The sequence below is a fragment of the Bison bison genome, unplaced genomic scaffold (assembly GCF_000754665.1).
Source record: "Bison bison bison isolate TAMUID 2011002044 unplaced genomic scaffold, Bison_UMD1.0 scf7180017864314, whole genome shotgun sequence".
In the NCBI taxonomy this organism is placed as follows: Eukaryota; Metazoa; Chordata; class Mammalia; order Artiodactyla; family Bovidae; genus Bison; species Bison bison.
In genome coordinates this window covers 2,950,847-2,977,688 of record NW_011494886.1, presented here as the reverse complement: position 1 = coordinate 2,977,688, position 26,842 = coordinate 2,950,847, and the positions used below count along the sequence as shown (strand labels likewise).

Sequence of the window (26,842 nt, the reverse complement as noted above, 5' to 3'; positions counted from 1 at the left end):
TATTGGAGTTTCAGCTTTAGCATCAGTCCTTCCAATGAACACCCAGGACTGATCTCCTTTAGAATGGACTGGTTGGATCTCCTTGCAGTCCAAGGGACTCTCAAGACTCTTCTCCAACACCACAGTTCAAAAGCATCAATTCTTCGGTGCTCAGCTTTCTTCACAGTCCAACTCTCACATCCATACATGACCACTGGAAAAACCATAGCCTTGACTAGACGCACCTTTGTTGGCAAAGTAATGTCTCTGCTTTTGAATATGCTATCTAGGTTGGTCATAACTTTCCTTCCAAGGAGTAAGCGTCTTTTAATTTTATGGCTGCAGTCACCATCTGTAGTGATTTTGGAGCCCCCCAAAATTAGGAACACACAAATAAGGTTTAGTGATTCTAGTTGGCCACAAATGGATTATGAAAACTCGGTATATAATGAGCCTGCTCATGGCACCCTTGCAGATAACGTAATATTAGGCTACCTTGAAAAAACACAATGTCCCTAACCAGTAAAGTGATGGTTCATATCTTCTGGAAAGCGTCCAGATCCTTCAAAGTACATATAAAATTGGGAGGGGTATATGATGCACTGGGAATTAATTTCTTGATCTGTCCAGATGTTGAAAAAAGTTGAAAACATGTTAGTGAGGAATAGTTGAAAGAATTGAGATGCTTTAGCTGGGAAAAGAGGATCTGGGGAGGAAAGTATACCAGCTACAATTATTTGAATGGCTATAGTAAACAGAAAAACTTGTCCTATATGTTCCCAGAAGAATAAGGGCCAAATAGATCCAAGCTGCAGAAAGGGAGATTTTGTATAATATAAAATGAGCTTACTAAGAAATAGTACTCATTAACAGAATGTGTTCACTCTCTTGATATGTTTAAATTGAAGCTGGTGTCTCTTGGTGTGTTCTTTCATTTGTTCCTTTATTCAGAAAGTGATACATTCATCCCTATTTTATATAGTGATTATCAGGTACTCTTCTTTGAAAACTTTACTGTATTAACTCACTGAGCTCTCAGAACAACCTTGTGAAGTAGATATTGCACTTTATAGATGAGAGGGCACAGAGAGGTTAAATACTGACTCAACACCCCACAACTAGTAACAGGAAGAGCTGAGACTACTTTTCTAGCGGTGCTGGGCTTGAGCTGTAGATGTGTGACTTGGGTGAGAGGTTGGACCAGATTAAAACTCTTTCAACTGTCAAGATTGTATAGTCATATTTATTGAGCCCTCGCTGTATTAAAGAGAATGTATAGTAATCATAGTAAAATTCCCATTTTCCAGTACCTAACAAGGAGTTTGCTCTAAACCACTGATCTTTACCCCTGGTTTCTATTCTCTGTCTGCCCAAAATAATTATAGAGGGAGTGAGACCGTAAGAATGGTATGTTGTGAAACATTTCCCAAGTGATTGTAAAGTGCAGCCAGAGTTGAGAACTGTGGGTATAAAAGATCTCATTTGATATTTACAGTGATTCTGCCAGACAAGCTTATCATCTCTATTTTACACATAAAAGGACTAACAGGTTAAGGGATGTTAGGAGCTTGGCCTTTGGCCAAGCTAACCTTTTTTTCTTGGCCAAACAAGTCTCTCTGTCATCAAAGCCTCACCAGGTTACAACTTCCCAATTCCTTCATTCTAAAAGAATTAAAATGAACAAAAAAATCAAGAGGGGGCGTCATTATTATGTCAGTGCAAGAAAACAGATGGATTAAAGTCTATGTTCAGAAGATGAAGGTAGGTGGTAGTCATCCTACCCTCTCATGCACTGATCATGTAGTATAGATCATAGCTGCTTTGGGGGTATAGTCTTCCTTTGGAGATCAGAATGGTATAATAATGCAGTAGTTCAGTTAATTTTCATAGTAGCCTTATAAGAAGTTTTCTCTACATTCCCATTTTACAGCTGAGGAATTGATGTAAAGTTTTATTAGCTAGTTATGTGGCAAAACTGGGATTGAAACCTGAATCTAACCACAAATCTGATCCAGATAGGACTTCTACTCCGCCTGCCAGCCATGCCATAGAAGGATGCTGAGGAAACAGGCAATGTTTAGTGCAGGAAAAGGAAGACTTAGAAGAAAGATATAGTAGGTGTTCTCATCTACAAGAGCTGCAATAGAGAGAGAGGACAGAGAAAATGTCTCATGTCATTCCCCTCCTTAAAGACCTTCAGTGGCATTCAATTTCCATAGAAATAAGTTCTAAACTCCGTAGCAAAACTTAGAGACAATTATATAACCTGCTGCCTGCCTCCTCTTCAATGTCCATTTTACTCTCCTGATCTAGCCAGTAGCCTGCTTTCAGCCCTTCATAGACGGAAGCATCTCTCTGAAGCTCCCTCACTTCCCACTTCATGCCTGGCCAACCTCTTCTAATGTCCCATCTCAAATGCCCCTTTGCTAACTCCAGACATGGTTTCATCTTCTTGCTATATGTGCCCACAGCACCCTAATTTTTGTAAAACTCATTACATTTTCATTGCTTGTTTAATACTTGTCTTTCTAAACAAGCTCCACTAAGTTAAGGGTTGTATCTTTGTAGTTCAGTACTGTAATTTATTGCCTAACATAAGACTTGATACAGAGAATATGTCCTCAACAAATATTTAAGTATTGAAATTGATTAGCAACACCAGGGGAGTTTGATGATGGGAAGAGGAAGCAGAGGGGATGAACCCGAGGCAGGATGGCAGAGGGTTAATTTTAATGGTGGAGCATTTAGGGAATGATGATGGGCTTGGGTGGCGTCTCGCTGTGGGCCTCTGGAAAACCACAGCTTGTCTGGTGACAAGTTTGCCTGGAGGAAGGGAGTATCTGACTCTCTTTCGCCACGTCGCAGAGGTCTCTGATGGTAGTTGTGGCCTCCCGCTGGTAAAGTCATTTCTGATACTGTGTAAATATACGATTGTCACCACATATGGTGTTTGGTGCTTGTGGAATTTGTTGAGAGGAAAAAAATTCTGATTTCTGTTTTATAGCTCTCTCCCTTTCTCTGTCTCAATTTTATGCTTACAGGGAAAATGAAGGAACCAGATGATCAGGATACTGATGAGGGGAAATCAGATAGGTCAAACAGTGACAGAAGGCAGTCTCATTCCTCTAGATCTCCATCAAGAAGTAAGTAAAGATTTTAGTATAAACTTAGGGTCTTTATTATTAAGTTTAGGTAAAATAATTTTTAAAGAGTATACGTCTAAGTTTATATGACAGAAAAGTTTACTTGTTGAATTCCCTTACTAAACTCTTAAGTTCTTTAGGGGGCAGATTCTGTGTTTTAATCATTTTATCTCTAGCTCCTAAAGAACAGAGAAGCTACTATCATCTCTATACTGATAGTGACCCATTTTCGCATCTGGTCTGGCTCCTTCCTGTCGGGTCTACAAGGTCTTTAATGGGCCCCTCTGATACAGTGTCGTGGAAAGAGAATTGGACTTCAGTTTTGAGTCCTGGGTCTACTATTTAGAGATGCTTGATCTTAGATAAATTATTTCAGCTTTCTGCGCCTCAATTTTCCTACCCACAAAATGACCATTGTGAGCTGTCTGAGAATTAAATTGGATACCATACATGGAAGAATATCACATGTAGATATAAGGGAAAGTGAAGACTTTGTAATAGGATTTTTAAAAGACTGCCAGTTCTTTCTGACTGGGCATTATGGTGTGAGGTAGCTTAGTGGAATCTTGACTTTTTTTAGTTTCTAGTCCTAAATCTAGCTTCAGAAATACAATTTTTACTATTCACCTAGAGGAGATCAGGTCCTGGGGAAATCAATTTACTTATAAATTGTACATTAAATTCTTTCAGTTTATCTGAGGCATTATCTGGCCAACCCATGATTTCTCCGTATTATGTTTTATTTTAGGTGTTTATCTTCTCTTTTAATTTCATGGCTGCAGTCACCATCTGCAGTGATTTTGGAGCCCAGAAAAATAAAGTCTGACACTGTTTCCCCATCTATTTCCCATGAAGTGGTGGGACTGGATGCCATGATCTTCGTTTTCTGAATGTTGAGCTTTAAGCCAACTTTTTCACTCTCCTCTTTCACTCTTATCAAGAGGCTTTTTAGTTCCTCTTCACTTTCTGCCATAAGGGTGGTGTCATCTGCATATCTGAGGTTATTGATATTTCTCCCAGCAATCTTGATTCCAGCTTGTGCTTCTTCCAGTCGAGTGTTTCTCATGATGTACTCTGCATATAAGTTAAATAAACAGGGTGACAATATACAGCCTTGACGAACTCCTTTTCCTATTTGGAAGCAGTCTGTTGTTCCATGTCCAGTTCTAACAGTTGCTTCCTGACCTGCATACAAATTTCTCAAGAGGCAGATCAGGTGGTCTGGTAGAGACATTACTTTGCCAACAAAGGTTCGTCTAGTCAAGGCTATGGTTTTTCCTTTGGTCATGTATGGATGTGAGAGTTGGACTGTGAAGAAGGCTGAGCACCGAAGAATTGATGCTTTTGAACTGTGGTGTTGGAGAAGACTCTGGAGAGTCCCTTGGACTGCAAGGAGATCCAACCAGTCCATTCTGAAGGAGATCAGCCCTGGGATTTCTTTGGAAGGAATGATGCTAAAGCTGAAACTCCAGTACTTTGGCCACCTCATGCGAAGAGTTGACTCATTGGAAAAGACTCTGATGCTGGGAGGGTTTGGGGGCAGGAGGAGGTGACTACAGAGGATGAGATGGCTGGATGGCATCATTGACTCGATGGACGTGAGTCTGAGTGAACTCTGGGAGTTGGTGATGGACAGGGAGGCCTGGCGTGCTGCGATTCATGGGGTCGCAAAGAGTCGGACACGACTGAGCGACTGATCTGATCTCTGATCTTCTCTTACTTGGACTTTTATAACAAGGATCTCTACTCAAGTCATCCTGTCCATACCTCCACTAGAATTATCCTGCCCAAATATCACTCTCCTCAAAAAACTTCAGTTTGCATCTCTTTTGTTTACACTTTTCTCTGCTTCCTGCACAGAGGATTGTCTACTTGATAGCTTCCAGTCCTTTGCAGCATTTTCCTGGATGGATGGATTTAATGATAATGACCCTTTGTCCAGCACTGCCTGTTAGTATTTTCTTTCCAAGCTGCACTTTTGCTATCAGTGTCACAGCCCTTCAACTAGGCTCAGAATATTCATTTTTAGAAAAATGATTCACTCCCCTTCACCTGTATTCACTCCCACTTCCATTTTCCTAGCTGGCAGCCTTAATTCATTTCATGGCAGCTTGGGTGTCAAGCTTTTAATATTGTAATCTAGAGACAGGGAAATAATAATTGATTGTGATAGTCACATGGAAGAGCTAAGATAGCTGTTCAATGGTATTATTGGAGAATAGTTAGCCAAGGGTCCCTCTTGGGGCAATTCAAGAAATGGGGCCACATTTAGGTGTCCAAGATTATTTTCTTTCCATCCAAATGCATGAATCCTATAGAACCCTATCCTGTTGTCTTGTTGATTGGCTTGGCCCAGCTTTCTCACCCCATTCATATTAGTCTTGGGCCTTGTTTCTCATCTTTTACCTTCATCTCAGCTAGATCTTGGCTCAGACAGTAAAGAATCTGCTTGAGGGTTTGATCCCTAGGTTGGGAAGACCCCCTGGAGAAGGGAATGGCTACCCACTTCAGTATTCTTGCCTGGAGAATCTCATACACAGAGGAGCCTGGCGAGCTACAGTCCATGGGGTCGCAAAGAGTCAGACACGACTGAGGACTAACACTTTCACTTTCACAGCTAGATCTGCTAGGCGGTTCCACTTATGTCTAGCACACTTACCATTTCTGCCTTGTTATTCTGAAACTTTACCTGGCCCATTCACCTGCTCGACATGGTATATTTGAACAACACTCATGTTTGGACTTGGTCTGAATGTTAACTTAGACCTGTTAGTAGGTCTGTTTTACTCCCATTCCAATTCTCTTTTTCTTCTAGCTTGTTCTAAAGAGAATAATCTGACTTATTCCTGGGATATCATTCAGAGATAAATAGTCACACCCAGAGAAGTTTATTCTTGTCTGTGCTTAGTCACTCAGTCAGCTTTATTGATCTTTGACATAAAAGTAAAGTGAAAGTTGCTCAGTCACGTCTGACTCTTTGCAATCCCATGGACTGGACTGGGTAGCTGTTCCCTTCTTCAGGGGATCTTCCCAACCCAGGGATTGAACCCAGGTCTCCCACATTACAGGCAGATTCTTTACCAGCTGAGCCACTACGGAAGCCCTTAAAAGATCCCATATAAATAATAGGTTGGTCAAATCAAATTAAATTGAAAAAATGACAGCAGCATACCAGCCAATCTTTTTTTCTTTACCTTTTACTTTCTTATAAGTCTGTTTTGATAGGAAATAGACTGGTAATGAAGTGAAAATGGAGATTAACTCACAGGAAAAGCTTGAAACAATTTTTGTAAAGCTACAAGAGTGACCAAATAAAATGATTTTTGTAAGAATTTTAGAGTTTAAAATTCATTCAATTTAGAGTACAAACGAATTGGACATATTAGCTTCTTTGAAAATAAGAAAATGTTTAATTCAAATTTAGAAATTATTAAAACAATTTATTTTTAATAGCTTCTATGAAAGAGGATCACAAGTCTATTGACAATACCACAGGTGAAGCATTTACTGAAGGGGAAGAATCATATATAGAGGATGATGAATCATATATGGAACGTTTGGAAGGAAGTTCAAGTTCATTTCAAGATGATTATGCAGAAAGCCTTGGAGGTAATTATTATTAGTTTTCTATCAGTGATTGTCCCTGTTTTAACTTAACAGTTGTAAATCCATAAAAGAAATGTTTGCAAGGTATGTGGGGAGTGATAAAAGGAAGAATATAAAACATGTTCTGATAGGGTGGTTTAGCAGCTCTGGAGCTGTACATTTCATTTCTGAGAATCACACACTCATACTGGATTTTTCTGGGCAGTGGGATGGTATAAGGAGGGATCAACCCTACATCAGTGAGAATAACTCTTCCTTGGAACTGATCATGTGCTGTCTTTTGAGACTACTGTAGCCAGGTGCTCCCTTGTGGTGCATCCTGTGTTCAGGCCAGAAGTAGTAGTTACTGCTAGAGTATTATGGGCTAGATACATTTTTCTTGTCTTCATGAAATATGATATTAGGATTGATCAGACACTCTTCTTAGTTAAAATATTTTTCACTTTTTAGAATCTCGGTATATGGAAACTCCTGCCCCAGATGCAGAGGAGGCAGAGGAGGAAGTTAAGAAGAAAATATCAGAAAGCTTCTTCTACGATTACATGGAGCTTGTCTCAATGCCTTTTGTGACTCCAGATTCAAACATACCGCTGGATCTTCTTACACTTGTGTATCCACTCCAATCTTGTATAATTTTGGATTTCAGCTTTTTAGGTCAGGGCTTGGCAAACTATAGCCATGGTCTTAGTTTAGACTAAGCTTTTGTTAGAAGCCAAATAACCATAAAAAGAAATAATGCTTTTCTGGCTGTCATTTCAGGAGATCTGATGTGAAGGAAACCAGGAGGACTTTTATTCCCATTTATCACTACCAGCTTTGCCCCCTTTTTCAGTGCCTGTCAAGTGAAAATCATTGATCTCCCTTCTTAAAATACTAACATGGCCATTGTCGGGCCTTAGTACTTTCACATTATTTATCAGATAAGTTATAGAGAAGATAACCCTGAGGAGGAAGCAGGGAACAAAAGTACAGGTTTTAATAGGAGAATAAGAGTCTATAGAGAAATGTAAAAGTAGGATAATTAACAAGGAGATTTGGGGTTTGCTATCACTTTATGATGTAGGTTTGTAAGGCACTGGTTTGAAGACAGTTTCCATTAAGGCCTTTGTTTAGCAGTTTAGTATGCTTACCTTCCAAAGAGCAGTGTTTATGACCACATGGCCTGAACACTGAGGTTTAGGCCCTTTATAAAAGGGGTGCTTACAGAGGTAGGGCAGTGTTCTTCCTGACTCAGTATTGCTTTTTATTTAAAAATCGAACAGATTGTTATTTTAGCTTCTAACTCTGTTTCTCTAATCCTAGGTATAACTAAAACTAATTCACCCTGAAACTTGTAAACCTGGAGTTTTCTCTCGAGGGCCTTTTTAAAAAAAAATTGTAGCCCTTGGACAAGTTATCAATGAAAGTTATGCTGTTGGCTTTCTAGCCTATTTTTTCAAATGAGGTGGTTTATTAGTCATCCAGAAGCTTCTACTGACATGCGCTTGCTCAGAAAGCTTCCTGGACCTACTGGCGTTATTTCCGTGAGGACGAGGCTTTGGGCATATGTCCTCTGAAAAACTTCTCAGGTGATTTTCATTGTGCTGCCTTCTCCTGGATGTCAACACTAGGGACTTGCTGCTTCAGAATACAAGGATCTCTGTTTTAGAGAGAGACGCCGAGTTTATAAATCAGGGAGCCAGAGAGATCTTGACATTTGACTCAGTGCATGAATCCTTTCTACTCATGCTGGATGAGTGAATGTATAAGCTTTGGGCTTGTCTTGATCACTTTCAAAACCAGGGTAGTCACAAAGCAGCTGATCCCATTTTTGAATAGCTTCCATTATTAGAGAGCTCTTCCAGATCTTGAATCAAAATCTGCCTTTAAGGATGTCCTGCGTTAGACTATGTCCTACTCTCTGGAGATTGAACAAATAATCTCTGTTTCCTTGTGAGAAGCTCCAAGAACTCAGCTGTCATGTGTTCCCCAGGTACTTTTAAAATTCTTTGTATATATCAGATTTAACATTTGTGTCTTCTAAATCAATCAATAAATGTGTGCTATATAAAATATCACCTAAACCACAGCATAATTTGTAAAAGACACTAAACAGAACTTAAGATAGTGTTTAAACACCATTTTAAAGTGGAGGTCCTAGGTGGCTATGGACAGACAGTGAAGTCCCTAAGCCTTTGGTAAGAAGTTAAAAGATGCCGGAAGAAAGGATGAAGTAAAACACAAGGGAGTTGGAGATGTATCAGAACACATTTTTACATTTTCAGAGCTCTGCTTATGGACTGTCTTGTCTTCTGGGTTTAAAAGGGGGAGTTCAGATTCTAGTTATGCATTCATTCATTTATTCATTTAGCCTAATAGGTTCAAGACTCTGGGGGGCATTCCAGGAAACATAAATGAGAAGCAGTCTCTGCCCTCAAGCAGGTTGTGATTGATTTAGAAAGAGTGTCTGGGAAGATACAGTCTTACCCATTCTGCATTTGAAAGGGCTCTCAATCCATGCAGCTGCAAGGCAAAGTTTCCCCCTTGAAATCAGAGATGATAATATTAGATTAATGAGCATGTCTCTGATTCTCTACTAACATCCAAATTAGTGAGGTGATTGTACCTCATTTCTCCCTTTATAATTACAGATGTACCTCTAGCCCTCTAGAGTGTTACACTGGTATCTGGGAAAAGGGAAAAGAGAGGAAGAAGGAAAGGTGAGAGCAGTGATTAAGGAGAGGGAAAAGGAGGGTAGGCAGAACTTCCTGCCCCATACCAGGCTCTGTCAAGGCTGTATATTGTCACCCTGCTTATTTAACTTATATGCAGAGTAAGTGCAAGCGTGCTAAGTTGCTTCAGTCATGTCTGACTCTTTGTGACTCTATGGACTGTAGCCCGCCAGGCTCCTCTGTCCATTGGATTCTCCAGGCAAGAATACTGGAGTGGATTACTGTGTCCTCCTCCAGGGGGTCTGCCTGACCGAGGGATAGAACCAGTATCTCTTGTGTCTCCTGCATTGGCAGGCGGGTTCTTTACCACTAGCACCACCTGGAAAGCCCTATATGCAGAGTGAAAGTGAAAGTCACTCAGCCATGTCTGAGTGTCTATACAGTCCATGGAATTCTCCAGGTCAGAATACTGGAATGGGTAGCCTTTCCCTACTCTAGGGGATCTTCCCAACCCAGGGATCGAACCCAGGTCTCCCATACTGCAGGTGGATTCTTTACCAGCTGAGCCACAAGGGAAGCCTATGTGCAGAGTACATCACGTGAAATGCTGGGCTGGATGAAGCACAAGCTGGAATCAAGATTGCTGGGAGAAATGTCAACAATCACAGATATACAGATGATACCATTCTAATGGCAAAAAGAGAAGAGGAACTAAGGAAGAGGAACTCTTTTCATGAGGGTGAAAAGAGAAGAGTGAAAAAGCTAGCTTAAAGCTCAACATTCAGAAAGCTAAATCATGGCATCCAGTCCCATCACTTCATGGCAAATAGATGGGGAAAAACTGGATACAGTGACAGACTTTATTTTCTTGGGCTCCAAAATCACCACAGAAGGTGACTGCAGTTGTGAAATTAAAAGACACTCCATGGAAGAAAACCTATGACAAACCTAGATAGCGTATTAAAAAGCAGAAACGTCGCTTTTCCAACAAAAGTCCATATAGTCAGAGCTATGGTTTTTCCAGTAGTCATGTATGGATGTGAGAGTTGGACTGTAAAGAAAGCTGAGCACTGAAGAATTGATGCTTTTGAACTGTGGTGCTGGAGAAGGCTCTTGAGAGTTCCTTGGGCTGCAAGAAGATGAAACTAGTCAATCCTGAAGGAAATCAGTCCTGAATATTCATTAGAAGGACTGATGCTGAAGTTGAAGCTCCAATACTTGGGCCACCTTATGTGAAGAAGTGACTCATTGGAAAAGACCCTGATGCTGGGAAAGATTGAAGGCAGGAGAAGAGGATGCCAGAGGATGAGATGATTGGATGGCATCACTGACTCAATGGACATCAGTTTGGGCAAACTCTGGGAGATGGTGAAGGACTGGCAAGCCTGGCATGCTGCAGTCCGTGGGGTCAAAAAGAGTTGGACACGACTGAGTGACTGAACAATAATAAAAACCAGGCTCTGTTAGATTCTAGTCTTTATTTGTGAGGCAGCCCCAGGTATTCTCCATAAGGCAAGAATAGTTTCATCTAGATCTTAGATCGCATATTCATTTGCATTTCTACATAAGATTCCATTTTAGGCATTTGTGTCTTTAAATTTATAAAATTCCTTTTTATTGTACAAATGCCCCTGAAATGTTTTCTCTCTCTTTTTCAATTTAACTATTAGGCAATGAGATAGCTCTAGTTACTTGTTGTTAGTTATAATTTATACTTCATAATTCAAATCGCACTAGTTAAAATTTGATCATTTTTTAACATCCTACAGATCCTCTTGTTAAAATCTCTGTATAATTTTTTTGAAAGTATTTACTAAAAAATATGAGGAATCGTCTAAAATCAGATTACAAAGAAAACCATGGGCTCAAAAAATAGATACTTGTCCTGTGAACCTTCAACTTTTGTGGTCAGCAATGAATTCTTGGAAAATAAGAATCTATCTATTTAAGTTACACTATGTAATATATTTCTTTGCAAATGATAATTTTTTAATAGATTGACTTCATTTAATTATTATAGTCATATTTTGGATTATATTAATTTGAGCTTGAGTATAATAACAATGTACATTTGAAAATAGTTTACAGCTCAATTTTTTAAACCTATTTTGAATTAATGAAGTTATACTCTGTAGCATAAATGCACACACATTCATCTATATACCTGTGTATACTGGTTAGTGATACAGAAAGGAAATGTTAGCAGGAGAGAGGAAAATGAAATTATTTAGGGAGCACCTTTGTCCTTGGTGGTGGTTTAGTCACTAAGTCGTGTCCGACTGTTGTGACACCGTGGACTGTAGCCTGCCAGGCTCCTCTGTCCATAGGATTCTCTAGGCAAGAGTACTGGAGTGGGTTGCCATTTCCTTCTCCAGGGGATCTTCCTGATCCAGGAATTGAACCTGGGACTCCTGCATTGCAGGCAGATTCTTTACTGACTGAGCTATGAGGGAAACCTATAGTACTCAAATTGAAAGTTCAACTTTATTTTTTATTGAAAACAAAATTAAATAAAATTAATGCTCTTTCAGGGTTTTCCTAGGAAAATTAAATTAACTTAGAGTATGAGAATTTTCACTTAATTAAAAAATAAGGTTACATTAGTAATACATTAAAAAACTGTTTCGCATAAAATTTAGCTACTAAGGGTATGGGTTTAAAAAATATATTTATTTTCTTGCTTACCCACCCCCCCCCATGGTTACTTTGTTTCACTTCTTTTCCTTAGCAACTTACCCACAGACATTCCTTTGGTTATGACTGCAGAAAGCGGGCCAACCTACAACTTCTGGAAAGCAATACCGTGATGTACATAGCTGGGAACCAGTTGATTTTTCTGAATTTGAAAACCAAAGAACAGACCTACTTGCGAAGTAGCAGTGGAATAGGAATTGGTGTCATTGGGGTACGCCTTTGGTAATTTAGGAAAAAAAATCCAATTGTGTGTTCATTTGGAGTATTATGGGATTGCATGAGGTGCACAGCAATCTTTATTCTAAGGCATTTTCAATTCGTGATTACAACCACTATGTTCACTGACATTAGCTCCAGGCAATATTACGCTATTTATATTGATATTAATAATATCATCATCTCATTTTACAGATAAGGAAATGCGGTTAATAGAGGTTGAGTGACTTTCCTAGAGTCATGCAGGTTTTTTACACTAAATGCTATTTTGCAATTCTGCAAAAATACCAAGATGAATAACATGAGTGGTAATTCATGTAATAATTAGAGCTAAATGCCAGATAAAATGCAAGTATAGAGTTGAACATTAGGAGATGAAGTATAATTGTCTATTCAGTAATTTCAAGTAGTCGACAAAAAGATGTGTGATTTCAAGTCTGTCTTTTCCTTCCTCCCAGGTGTCTGTCTCCATTAGTCATTTTCTCTCTTGTATCTTCACCCTCTACCTCCTTGGGCATCTTCAGCATGAAAGCATACTATTAAATCAACTTGTTCTCATTTTAAAAGGCCCCTCTCTGGGACTTCACTGGGGGTCCACTGGTTACCCTCATTGGGGAATTAAGATCCTGAAAGCCTCAAGCCCTGATTAAAAAAAAAAAACAAACAAACCCTTTTAACCATGCATTCTCTTTACCTACTGACTTTTTAAAATATATAATTTTAAAAATGAATTTTTGGATATGCCGAGTCTTCATTGCTGCACGGGCTTTTCTGTAGTTGCAGAGAGCAGGGGCGACTCTCTAGTGTGTTGAGTGGGCTTCTCATTGTGGTGGCTTCTCTTGCTGCAGAGCACAGGCTCTAGGGCACCTGGGCTTCAGTAGTTGTGGCTCCCTGGCTCTAGAGCACAGGCTCAAGAGTTGTGTGTGACACGTGGGTTTAGTTGCTCTGTGGCATGTGGGATCTTCCCGGATCAGGGGTTGAATTCGTTTCTTCTGCGTGGGCAGGCAGATTCTTTACCACTGAGCCGCCAGAGAAGCCCCACCCCCCTGATTTTTGATCTTTCCCTCAAAGCTGAACTTCTGCTGTCTTCTTCCTGTCACCTCACTAAGGTGGCCAATGACCCTATTAGTGGCCACATCAAAAAAATACCTTTCTAACTATCTTACCTGACCTCTGAATAGCAATGGCTTTTCTCTTGGTTGTTTCTCTACTCTGTGCTCCTTAAAATAGGCATCCCAGATCTGTTCTCACCAGTAATAGGCAGCCTGAGTGGTCCTCTCAGCGTCACTGGTATCAGGAGAAGGGCATCTGTTGAGACTAATCTGTGAGAGACCTCACAGGGAAAGAGAAAGGAGGAGAAATGGACAGGATGTGGGGCTCATACAAGCAGCAGTTCCCTATGAGATGCTCAAGAGGGTTTCTAGAGGGATCGTGATCTGAACATCTAATCTTTCCCTTGCGCTTCCTACTGGTTGTGAGCAGACCAGACAGAACAAGTGCAGAGCCTGCTGTGAAGAAATGGATGTAAAATTACTGAAAGTGTGAAAGATACAATATCTCTAAGTCAGATGCAAAGGAAATACAGTAAATATTCCCTGGATAAACTATTTGTGTCAATGAACAGAAATAACAGGAATGAACATACGATTCCATCCAATGTATATGGCTATCATTTGAAATACTGAGATATGTATTGCTGGTTAGGTGAAATTTAAAAAATTGTGACACAGCTTACTCTGAGACATGAATTTTCTATTCAAGAAGCTAGGTTGATTTATATGCAAGGTAAACAGTCTGACTTAGTTGTTTTCAAAGAGCAGCCCCTAGATTCAGCAGCACCAGCATCACCTGGGCAACTGATAGAAGTGTAAATACACAATCTCAGATCTCAGCCGCAATTTACTGACTCAGACACTCCAGTGCTAAAGCTTGCAGTCTGCGCTTTAATAAGCCCTTCTTGTGATACTGATGCCTGCTAAAGATTGAGACCCACCGTTCTAGCTCTTCAGATGGCAATTTAAAAAATTGTAGAGTTAAACACGACTCTATTAATGAAAGTAAAACTTAAGTGCGTACCCTTCTAGTTCTCAGTTTAAATTATATCCACTGTCAAGTATTTAGTAGATGTCCAGCTTTGAGTTTTCTGTTGGAGTGGATCCTAATAAACCAATTATAAAGTAACAGGTTCTGAATACTTGTAACAATTTATATGAAAATCTCCCTTTTAATACTTGAGTGACCTTTTGTTTTTTATAGGTTCACCCCAATAAAACTTATTTCACAGTAGCAGAAAAAGGAGTTTTCCCAAAGATAATCATTTATGAATATCCTTCAATGAGGCCCTATAGAATTCTTCAAGGTGAGTCTTAGAATCTTTAAATATCTCATGTTTAAGGTGAACAGAATTCTCAAGATGACCTCACATTACTGTAGCAGTCAGGGTCTGCCAGAGAAACAGAACCGGTCTGCGAGAGAAGAGAGATTTATTTGAAGGAATTGGCTTATATAATTGGGGGCTGGCAGATCTGAAGTTTGTAGGGCACACTCACAGCGTGGAAATTCTTGGGCAGAAATTGATTCTATGTCTTCAGGCAGAAGTTCTTCCTTGGGGAAACCCCAGTTCTGCTTCTACGTGCTTTCAGCTGATGCGATGAGGCCCACTCGGGTTATTAAGGATGATCCCCTTTTTGGTTCTTAGGATTTTCATCTCTTTGCTGACATTGCTCTTCTGCTCTTAATGTTGGCTACTTTATCCATTAGAGCTCTTAGCATATTAATTATAGTTGTTTTAAATTCCCAGTCTGATAATTCCAGGATCTATGCCATGTCTGCTTGTGATGAATGCTTTATCTCTTCAAGTTGTCTTTTTTTTTTTTGCTTTTTGGTATATGCCTTGACATTTTTTCTGAATAGCGAGACACGATGTGTTGGGTAAAAAGAACTGTAGTAAACAGGCGTTTGGTAACCTGATGGTAGGTTGCGGGGGAAGGAAAGAATTCTTTAGTCCTATGATTAGGTCTTTTTTTTGGTGAGCCTATGCCTCTGAACTCTGAACTTCACAAACATTTCTCAGCATTTTCTCCCAGCTTAGGTGGGAGAGGATGGCTAGAGTGGGCTGGGTTGGATATTTCCTTCTGCAGGGCAGTTAGGCTGCTGATAAACCCCAGCTGTTCAGGCTCTGGTTAATTAGTTAATGAGTTTCCCCTGAGGGCAGACCTTATTAAGACCAGAGGACTCTGGGGTATTTCAAAATGGCTCCTTTCTCCCTCCCTCTGTTGGAAGCCTCTGGAGATTTTTAGTTTAGGAATCTAGTCAAGCTCCTGGAGATAAATCTCACAACATTGTTGGGGCCACCTTGTGACTGGTTCCCCTGGAGTTTTTAATTCCCAGACTTGTCCACAATGAGCTTCCTGCAATCAGAGTTCAGGTTTTATTGCCAGGCAGTGGTTCCTCAAGCTGTTTTGGCTGTTTCTGCTTGGAAGTCTCTGCTGTGGTGACTTGAGTATCTCTTATATTTTCCTGTCGGTTTCTCCGTTCTCAGGGGCAGGGCTTTGCCCCCGTTTCTTCCCTCTCTTACAGATTCAAGAAGAACTGTTGATTTTTTCATCTTTTCAGCTTTTTACTTGTTGTTAGGATGGAATGGTAACTTCTTAGCTCCTCACATGCATAACCAGAAACCGAGAGTCATCATTTTTATTTTGTGAAAAATTCAGTGGCAGATTTTAAATTGACTTCTCTCTGCTGTCTAACATGTTTTTGTTAGACATGCTCTCTAACATGTCTTCCCTGCTTCATAAAATAGAATATATTCTCAATGCATCTTTCTCAGGCAAAATGTGATTAAGACTTCTTCACGCTTACCCTTTCCCTCCATATCATGTGATACATTCTCCAGCCAGAGGTGATGAATGGTTTTGAAATTGTTTCTTTATGGGATTCTTGACATTCTTCCACCAATGCACGTCACTACGGGTGTTCTCTCTTGCCTTTTTATTTTGGAAATAATACAGTTTTGAAAATGAAATGTTATCTCTGTTATTAGACTCCCATTCATCTCCTCATCCTTTCAGATGGAACTGATCTGGCCTATGCGTACGTGGACTTTAACTTCGATGGTACCCTGCTGGCTTCTGTCGGTGGCAGCCCTGATCACACCCTGACCATCTGGAACTGGAAAGAAGAGAAGCCTCTACTGAGGACAAAAGCTTTCTCCCAGGAAGTTTTTAAGGTTACTTTCAATCCTGAAGATGACGAGCAGCTCACTACCTCGGGATCAGGCCACATCAAGTAGGTTGCGCACATGATACAGATGCTGGTTGTTTATCGTTAGGATCTTTTCTAAGAGGTTTGATCAGCTGGAGACAACTTTTGCTGATGTTAAAATTAGGATACTTTTTAAATGTGTTATGTTGAAAACTAACTATACTGCAACTCTTCTAGTTGGTTATGGAGATTTTATTACTGAAAACAGCATAGATAAAAGAAGGGCTTTGAATTTAGCCTGCTGCCTTCTTATAGGCTTCTCTTCCTGAGAGAGTTTGTGTAATGTCTTACTAACATTGGTGTGCTGTGTCCAAGTTCATACTGTGCTTTCAGATCCACTGTTCAGTGTGTTGAAGTGATTCTGTATGATGGACAAGTCATTTTGACGTCTCTGAACTCGGTCTTCACTTGTGAAATGAGAGTTATAACAGAGAGTTATATTCTTGACACCTGACTCTTAATACTAAATGGTAGCAGAGCCTATTCCTGGTCTCTGATATCTGGGTATTTTCACTGTATCACACACTGTTCTTTGTTCAGGATGGAATGATTTTTTGCCTTTTATTTAACAACCTTCTGGCACTACTCTCAAGCTGCCCATAACTTGCTTCCAGTGTCTCTTTATGAGAAATAATCTATCCTAAATTCTTTTTATTCCAACTTAAAACTGGTCTTTTTAAAATATAGAATAATTGAACAGGTTTTTGAATCTTGAGAAGTCTCAGCTAGCTCTCTGCTAACTATAGGTTGAAAAATTTTAACTTTCCTATTGCTTACTAAAGTGTATATTTTCTGTGTACTGTATCTTTGGAGACAGAGAGACTTTAAAGGATTTCATGTGTGATGTGGTATAAAAAGAAATGCAGAGGAAATGGAAATATATGGTCAAGGACCTGCCACAGCCTCTGAGAAGGATGTTGATTGTTGAGGCTCTTGGCTTCATATTGTTAACTTGTTAATACTGTCCATTATCTATTTTACATCCAGTTGGTAGGTCAGATTCTTTTTTCAACATAACTTTCTTCATTCTGACTATTCACCTGTTTAGGTTATAAACAAGAAGATATTAGTAACTTAATATTTATTGATTTTGTATACTGGACACTCTTCTAAGAGTTTTTTTCCAACAATTTCATAAGGTTGGTGCAAATAATATTCTCATTTTACACATAAGAGAATGAAGATACAATGTGATCAAGAAAATTACTCAAAGTTACACAGCAAGTAAATTAGAATTTTTGGAAAATATTTACATCTTCTAAAGCGGTACTATGTAGTAGAACTTTCTTCCAGGGTGGGAGTGTCCTGTGCTGGTCAGTCTAGAGACACTGGCCACATGTAGCTACTGAATTCTTGAAACTGGTTGGTCTGAATAAAACACTAATTTTTAAATTTTATTTAATATTAACTACTTTAAATCTAAATAAAAATAGTCAAACGTATGGCTATTGCATAGGACAACACAACTCTGAAATGTAAGATTGACAAAGGCAGGAAATTTTTTCTTTCTGGACTATTTTGCTTGATGCCAAATTCATGTTGCCTAGAGCTTTGCCTGACAGGTGGTTGATGCTTAAAACAAATGAACTGAATGAATAGATAAATGAACTAATATGTGGCTTTTAAATATGTAAATGGTTGACATTAAAGTTAAAGTAAGATTTCTTTTAAGTACATTTAATCTCTCATTGTTCGCAGGTTCTGGGAAATGGCTCTAACATTCACTGGCCTCAAACTTCAGGGTTCACTGGGTCGATTTGGCAAAACAGCCACTACTGATATAGAAGGTTACATGGAGCTCCCAGATGGGAAGGTGAGTACAGCTGTTATTCTACAATAATGAAATTAATGAAATGAAGTGATGTACATGCATGAAAGCATGCTATACAGTCTAAAAAGCATTGCCAATATTGTCAATAACAGATACTATAATTGTAAATATAATGAGCATTTAATTTTGCCTTTTCAGATTATCAGTTTTAATTCTGTGAAACTAGTCCACATGTACATATCATTTTGTCTTTACAAATATTATATGTACATAGAAAGTATGCCGGCATTTTCATATATTAATGTAGTGACATACTTGTCACTTTTAATTTTAATTATGTCATGGAGTTGCAATGTCTATAGTGTTTCTCTCCCGCCTGTCTTCTTTGCCATGATGCTTCAAGAGGATTTACTGGGTCAAAGGTTAAAAGATTTACTGGGTCAAAGGTTTACTGGGTCTTACAGCTTTTGTTTTTATTACCAGATTATTGCAGGGTGTCGGACATGACTGAGTGACTATCACTCACTCACTAACTATTTCTCAGGAAGATTGAGACACTTTATAGTGATATCTGCAACACTGCAATTTTTTTAAAAAAAAGCTTTTAATTTTGTTTTAGTTAGTCGATTAACATGTTGTGATAGTTTCAGGTGAACAGTGAAGGAACTCAGCCATACATATACATGTATCCACTCTCCCCCAAACTACCCTTCTATCTAGGCTGCCATGTAACATTGAGCAGAATTCCATGTGCTATACAGAATTCCAACAAAGTAGGCTGTTGTTGGTTATCCATTTTAAAAATATCAGTGCAACGTTGCAATTTTAATCTATTATTTTAGTTGTTTCTTCTTATAAAACTTATAGACATGTTGCCTGTAGGATAAATTTTCCATTAATATTGTATTTGGCTTTCTAGTGGGTTGAGTTGTGGGCTTCCCAGATGGTTCTAGTGGTAAAGAATCCACCTGCTAATGCAGGAGACATAAGAGACGTGGGTTATATAGTATTTGTGATCATCTCAAGTATAAGAAAGCGCCAATATACAAATACTACTCTGAGAAACCAAATGGTCTAGTCATTGCCTAGTGGAAAATTATCAACTTGAAATAATGATGTATGGGAGGAAATAAAAAGCCTTGGATGCTGGCTAAATCATTAGTTATATATCTAAACCTATAAGATGATGATAAATCATTCTAGCTTCAAATTCTGCTAAGAATTAGGCTAAGATAAAGATCATTAAAAACTTGGTTTGAGATATATCTTGAAAAGGCTCAGTAGAGTTTGTGTAGATGTAGGGGAGAAAAGAAGTCATTTTAAATGAGAGCCACAAAAGGAAATTAGTTAAAGTTAAGAGTAAATATTGGAGAAGGAAATGGCAACCCACTCCAGTATTCATGCCTGGAAAGTCCCATGGACTGAGGAGCTTGGTGGGCTACAGTCCATGGGGTCAAGAAGAGTAGGACACGACTGAATGACTTCACTATTACATATTTACCTGATTAATTTGGAGCACTCATCTTGGGAAGGAGTGGGAAGTTAGATTGAAAAGTATGGTGGGCTCCTAAGGTACAAGGACTTGGTCAGGCAGAACTATTAAGCAATGGAAGAGCAGAGATACAAGTGGAAAAAGTTATTTATAAGCTTGACCACAAAATGCCAAGCAAGTTAGGAAAATGGAGTCATGGAGATGAGCTCAGAGGAAGATACTGCTTTTATCCAAGAAGAGATGATGAGAGTCTGGACTCTCCTCAGGACAAATGGAAAAGGAAAGCTAGACATGAGTGACATTTCAGAAAGGAGTGAGTTGATAGACTTCAGTGACTTTGGGTGGCTTTAGTTACTGGACAGAAAAAAAGCAAGTCTAAAGAAAAACAAGTGGGCTGAGGCTCGACAGATAGAATAGATAATAGGCAGGCTGGAGAAATAAAAAAAGACTGAGTAAGGTCGTAAGTGACTCTCAGTGAGAGGGCCATGGGGCTGCCAAGTCCTCGAGCAGGCAGGAAAGAATTAGAGTTCCCCAAAGGACATTTCATGCAGTATTCTTTTACACAGAAGCTCTCTGATAATAAGACTTTCCTGGTCAAATTCCTTTGTTCCTAAAACTTTATTAAAGTGATTCCCAGTGAACACTTCTGTATTAAAGCTTCCAAGTGGTTCTAGAGAAAAGAAACTTGTTTGACTTTGTTTATCCTAGCATATGTCTACTGAGGCAGCGTTAGTTGAGCGCCTGGTTTAGAACCGTGACTCCTGGGTAATTTGGGGCAAGGTAATTAATATGCTTCCGTTTTTATTTTTTATTTTTTTTTAGTTTGTAAGATGGGGGATAACAATAGGACTTCCACTGGCCCTGTGGTTTCTTTGTGCCAATGAGAAAAACTGTGCCCAACCTGTACAACTGCACATGGTATCCTCGATAAATGTACCTAGTTCATATGGTTTTTAGGATTAAAGAATAACATGTGTTAAGTGCTCAAGCAGTGCTTGGCATGGAGTCAATATTCAATTAGTATTACTTACTATGTAATAGTAGTTCAGTTATCTTAAGAGTTGGTGTTTGGTGCTACATATTTTGGGATGTGCTGGATTAAATGCATTAATGTGAGGTGGTTCCAGATCATTGTCCTTGTTTGAAATTGGATATTGTTCTGCTATAATTTGCAGTAATGGCCTCACAATTTATCAAACATCTTATATAACAGTTGATTATTATCACTCTCATCTATCAAGAACTTTAAACATATCTCTAAATTTTGACCCAGCAGTTCCACTCCTGGGGTGTGTCCTTAAGAGATATACAAAGAAATCTGCAGATGTGAAATCTGCAGAAAATTTAACCACCAACATACTGCCCGACATCATTATGTAAAACTACAAATTGTGATAAGTGGTTGTTTCTGGGGTAGTGAATTTTCATTGCTGTGTTTTCGTGTTTTAAAAATAGAAAAATTTATTTTCATAACCAGGAAAAATCTTTAAACATTTCTCATTAGCTATTTGAGGCAAATATATATGTTTTTCTGTCTCAAGTACATTCTTTCCTTTCCTCACACCTGCCAGGTGCTCTCAGGGTCAGAATGGGGCAACATGCTGCTTTGGGAAGGAGGCCACATCAAAGTGGAGTTGAGTCGAGCTGCAGGCAAGCCTTGTCACCAGGGTCCCATTAACCAGATAATGCTGGACGAGGGCGAAGTCATCACCATTGGGTCAGATGGATGTGTTAGGGTAAGTTTTCTCTAAACTTGAACAGTGGCACCTGCATCAAAGTCTTGTAGATGACCCTATGGGTTTTATCAAATTTTTATTTCTCACAAAGGTCACTTGAAGAAGGGCCAACTCATTTTAAGTAATGCTTCTCTTGTGGTAGATTTATAGTTGCTAATTCATGTCTGACTCTTTGTCACCCTCTTGGACTGTAGCATGCCAGGCTCCTCTGTCCTCCACTATTGCCTGGAGTTTGCTCAAACTCATGTCCATCGAGAAGGTGATGCTGTCTAACCATCTCATCCTCGCCACCCTCTTCTCCTTTGGCCTTCGATCTTTTTCCAGTATCAGGGTGTTTTCCAATGAGTTGGCTCTTCGTGTCAGGTAGCCAAAGTATTATAGCTTCAGCATCAGTCCTTCCAGTGAAGATTCAGGGTTGATTTTCTTTAGGACTGACTGGTTTGATCTCCTTGCAATCCAAGGGACTCTCAAGAGTCTTCTCCAGCACCACAGTTCGAAAGCATCAATTCTTTGGCGCTCAGCCTTCTTTATGATCCAACTGTCTATGTAAATTCTAGTCAACATTCATTAATATCTTGCCACTGAAATTTTCTGAGGGGACCTTTTGTTATTTTGATTCTGTTGTTGAAATAGTCGCTTCGGAAAATGAATTAGCACAATGTTAACAGCAGACTCCAATGTCCTTCCAAAATGCCTATTATAAATGGGTCACTTTCTAGGGAAAACAAGGCCAAACATTTATTTATTTATTTATACTGACTTTACCAATTAGGAATACACAGGTGAGCTGATGGGGTTTGCCAATGGATGCTCCCCTTCCGCCACCCCCTATACTAATGAACGTGCTTGTCCTCACCCATGGACACCGTCCTGCCCACAGGACTGATCTGGGACACTGCTCCTGCATTTCGGTCTTTCTGGCTGTTGTCACACCTCTTCTCCCATCCCCAGGTGTAGTTACCCTGCTGTTGCTGGCCAACCTGCAGGCTTCTTTGCGGTCCCCTCAGTATGTGTTTCTTCTTGGGCCTTTCATAAGAAAATATTCTTAAGGTAGTATTCTCGGGACATTCTTTAGGAAGTGGTATTATCAGGAGTAAGACCATTTTTTTTTTCCAACTATCTGGTTACTCTGACACTTACTGAGCTTACTTATGGCTCAGACAATATATTACAGCCATGTCTTCCACAGTTTGTCCTCTTACCGTTGCCTCTTTGAACCCTGTTAAGTTTAATTTTGTTATGTTATGCTCATTTCTCTGATAATCTTTTATGTCCTTTATTATGTTACACAATACATTCACTATCCTTCCAAAGCATATGTCACCCCCAAATACATCAAGATACCAAGTGGAGGAAAACTTCGAGAGAAGTTGGATACTTCACAGAGGATTCCTTCATGGCTATCACTAATTTCTAAGCTTGCTTCCCCTTTGCAAAGCCCACTCTCATCTCTTCAGTCTTTTATATTGTAAATCTCTACCTCTCTCCCTTTAGGAAAAACCCACTCCAACTCCCAGGAGTTAGTCTGACCCTAGGATCTGGGACTCTCCTCCACGAGGGTACTCAATGGAACAACACCAGTCCTTCCCAAGTCTGAGTTGCTGAGTCTAGGATGATGTAGCAGGATGTGTCTGCAGAACCATCCAGCCTGGGCTTTGGCATTTCCCAGAGGAAGTCCCTCCGAGTCTCTCTACCACATTAAAAACTGCTCCCTCCTTCTTCCCCAGTGTTCTCTTGGTCGTCTATCCTAAGAACAACAGTTGTTACCTGAATAATATAGTCTAAATCCATGGTAAGGAAGAGAAACATTATCTCATGAAGACATTACCTACATCTTTTTTTTTTCCCCCCTGCTTAATGAAGATTGTTCTTGAATCATCAGCAAAAAGATCTATGTCTCCTTTCTAGGGTCCCATGGGTCTAATATAATACAAGGCTTGTCATAATGTTTCAGTGAATGACTGAACCATTTATTCCTTACAGCCACTTTATATGCAGAAAGACCTAATAGAAACTTTGAAATAAAGTTTACTTTGGGCAAACTAGAATTCTTATTCAGAATGGACTTTTTCTCTCTAATCTCCATAAATAAGAGGAAATTATGATAATTCATTATTTCTCAGAGTAAAATCTCAGAGGTTAGGTTTTGTCTGGTGTTTTTAATTATATCTACTCATCATTAATTTTCATGAAATAAGAAATGACTTGAAAAAATAGGGGTCTTTCCTGGCATAGAAAATATATATCCATTCTGACTTAGAAAATACATATTCAGAAACTGCTAATTCATTAAGGTATTTTCTTATTTTTTAAGATATGGGATTTTGAGACTATAGACACTGCTGATGTTATAGATGAGACTGGATTACTAGAGATTGAGCCCATTAATGAACTTCAAGTAGATAAAAATGTCAAACTCTTCTCTATGATAAAAATGAATGAAGTTGGAAATAACTTTTGGTTGGCTCAGGTAAGATACACCGTTTTCTCTTTGCTCTTTAAAGTTATCTGGACATAAAATTAACATAGTATTATAGTTTACTGTCACTGTAAATCCACAGAACTATCAAGACTGCTATTGCTAGTATAATGAAGAGTTCCCTGAATTCTGATATTTAGAAGTGAAGTGAAGTGAAAGTCACTCAGTTGTGTCCAACTCTTTGCAACCCATGGGCTATACAGTCCATGGAATCCTCCAGGCCAGAATACTGGAGGGGATAGCCTTTCCCTTCTCCAGGGGATCTTCCCAACCAAGGTGTTAAACTCAGGTCTTCCGCATTGCAGGTGGATTCTTTACCAGCTGACCCATAAGCGAAACCCAACAATACTGGAGTGGGTAGCCTATCCCTTCTCCAGTGGATCTTCCCAAGCCAGGAATCGAACTGGGTTTTCCTGCACTGCAGGTGGATTCTTTACCAACTGAGCTATCAGGGAAGCCTAATATTTAATTGACCTATATTTTATACACAGAAAACCAATTAGCATTTTTACTATGTTAAACTGACTACAAGGTTTATGAGATTGCTTTATTATGTGGTTGCTATTATTAAATTTCGATCACACTTTAAAATATATGTAAGTATTGGTATTGTTGGTCCTTTAAATCATAAAAAGAAAGTCCTTTAATTTGTTAAATTTCAAAATGGTGAACAATATATTATTGAGTATTTAATTTTTTAGGATTCCAATGGAGCCATATGGAAGCTTGACCTTAGCTTTTCAAACATTGTAAGTTGCCTGTTTTTATCATTTGTTTCAAACTCTTATAGTAAAATACTCGTTATTCTTCTTTAAAAGATACCTTATCTTTCTCCATATTTGTTGTTCCCATCAAAAACTTGCTCAACATATCCAAAGAATTTATATTGTGTCTGTCTTTCTCTCGTTATGATTTTACATAAAAAATATGAAAAAGATTCTATCTCATTAAAAAATTTACAGGAAAAGTGGCAATGACAATGGCTAACGTTTTATGGTGCTTTATAGTTTTCATAAACATTTGACATTTTAACGTATATTATCTCAAACAATCCTCTCAACTGCTCAGTTTTGTAGGGAGGCAGTTTCCATCATCTCATTTTACTGATGAAGAAATAGAAACCGGCATTTGAAGTTACTTGTACCAAATCACACAGCTATCAAGTGTAAAGCCAGTATTCTCTTTCTCCTAATTCTGAACTTCAGTGTTCTTGCTGTCTTATAATGCCTTTTCTTATTTCTATTCAGATGAAGTCATACATGATACAGAGTTCTATTTGCATTTCTTTAAACTTGGCTTTAATTCTATGTTAACCTGACTTTGGACTCTAATAGAATCTCTCTGTTGTCAGACCCAAGATCCAGAATGCCTGTTCTCCTTCCATTCTGGAGCCATTGAAGCTCTGGCTGTCTCTCCTGTCACTTATCTCATGGCCACTACTGGCTTGGACTGTAAGTAAGAACTCATATCTGGCCTTTTGTGTTTTATTTTCAGTACATTTTAAAATGTGTTTGATTAAGGCATTTGAGAATTTTTCCAAAAGGGAAGCCTCCTGATACTAATGAGGTTAGTTTTTGCAGAGGGGAAGGGCCCAGAATATAGCAGCCTTGGTTATTGTGAGACATAAAAGATATATCAATAAATTACTCATGAAAATACCATTCATCTTGGTGTTCTCCACAGTAGTGCTTTTCCTTCTCTTTCCATGTCCTTCCTTTCTTCTTGACTTACAGTAAATCTATGGGGACTGTGAAAGGGGAAACTGACTCACTAGTCAATCAGCAGTTGTTTTCTTCAGTACAGTTGTCTCATTATCTGTGGTGGTGGTGGGGTTGGTTCCAGGACTCCACTGATACCAAAATCCATAGATGTTCAAGTCCCTTTTATAAAATGGCATAGCATGTATTCATGTTTATAAATTACCTGATTGAGGGTATACACGTAAAATTTTAACTAATGTAAAGAAAGACTACGTCAGTTGATTTTTCTATGACATTTCTTGTTATAGTGCTTAGATATAAATGAACCATGGTAATTAGAGCTGTTACATATATATATATATACTACATATATAACTTGTTTCTTTAAAACTGTCTTTCTATAGGCTCTATTAGATTCTATGACTTTGCTGGCAAAACTCCTTTGCTTCAGATGAAATTCAAGCAAGGAGGTACTGCCCTTGCTTGGGTACCACGGCTGGTAAGCTTATTATAATGAATTTTACTAAAAATCTATTTGTAAATATGATATATCAGTGCTATTTCTTAGAAATACAGATATTTTCTGAATCTGGATTTTAGAGCAGAATAAAAATTCGAACTTAGTTTGTCCATTCAGAATATGATAGAAATCATATCATGACTTTGTTATTGTGTTTTTAATGAAAAGTCTATTCTTATGCCACTTAAAGTTTAGAAATAGTTTTGTGTTAAAAAGTAATTACCTGATAGAACTTTGTGTATCTATCTTCTGTTTAACTCTGGTTCATTCTATGTACTTCTAGAATGTCTACAATGTGTTGGGCCTATTTCTAGATTCTGGGAATATAGCAGTAAACAAAAAGACAAAAATACTTGCCAGCATGAACCTTTACCCCGATAGGAGAATGTTACACCCCCATGGGAGATGGTGGGAAGGACAAACAATGAACAAAATAAGTAAATTTATGTGATATGTTAAATAATGGGAAAAAATTAGAGCTTTGTTCTAGTTGTCTGTGGCTGTGTAGTAAACCACTCCAAATGTAGTGGCATAAAAAAAGCAATCATTTTTTTGCTTACTCCGCTTTGGGAATTCAGACAGGTGACACCAG

At 38.8% G+C, this 26,842-nt stretch overlaps 1 protein-coding gene across 1 annotated transcript in view; it reads left to right on the top strand.

Annotated features, from left to right (window-relative positions):
• The window catches only part of CFAP44 (cilia and flagella associated protein 44), a 113,693-nt gene that overhangs the window by 1,946 nt on the left and 84,905 nt on the right, over positions 1 to 26,842 (top strand). The window contains exons 2-13 of the mRNA XM_010852770.1: positions 3,021 to 3,122; positions 6,576 to 6,731; positions 7,179 to 7,338; positions 12,122 to 12,284; positions 14,546 to 14,648; positions 16,360 to 16,576; positions 18,251 to 18,365; positions 21,387 to 21,551; positions 23,866 to 24,021; positions 24,732 to 24,779; positions 25,382 to 25,481; positions 26,135 to 26,229. Coding sequence (XP_010851072.1) covers positions 3,026 to 3,122; positions 6,576 to 6,731; positions 7,179 to 7,338; positions 12,122 to 12,284; positions 14,546 to 14,648; positions 16,360 to 16,576; positions 18,251 to 18,365; positions 21,387 to 21,551; positions 23,866 to 24,021; positions 24,732 to 24,779; positions 25,382 to 25,481; positions 26,135 to 26,229 — 1,575 coding nt within the window. The 5' untranslated portion in view covers positions 3,021 to 3,025. The remainder of the gene's footprint in view (positions 1 to 3,020; positions 3,123 to 6,575; positions 6,732 to 7,178; positions 7,339 to 12,121; positions 12,285 to 14,545; positions 14,649 to 16,359; positions 16,577 to 18,250; positions 18,366 to 21,386; positions 21,552 to 23,865; positions 24,022 to 24,731; positions 24,780 to 25,381; positions 25,482 to 26,134; positions 26,230 to 26,842) is intronic.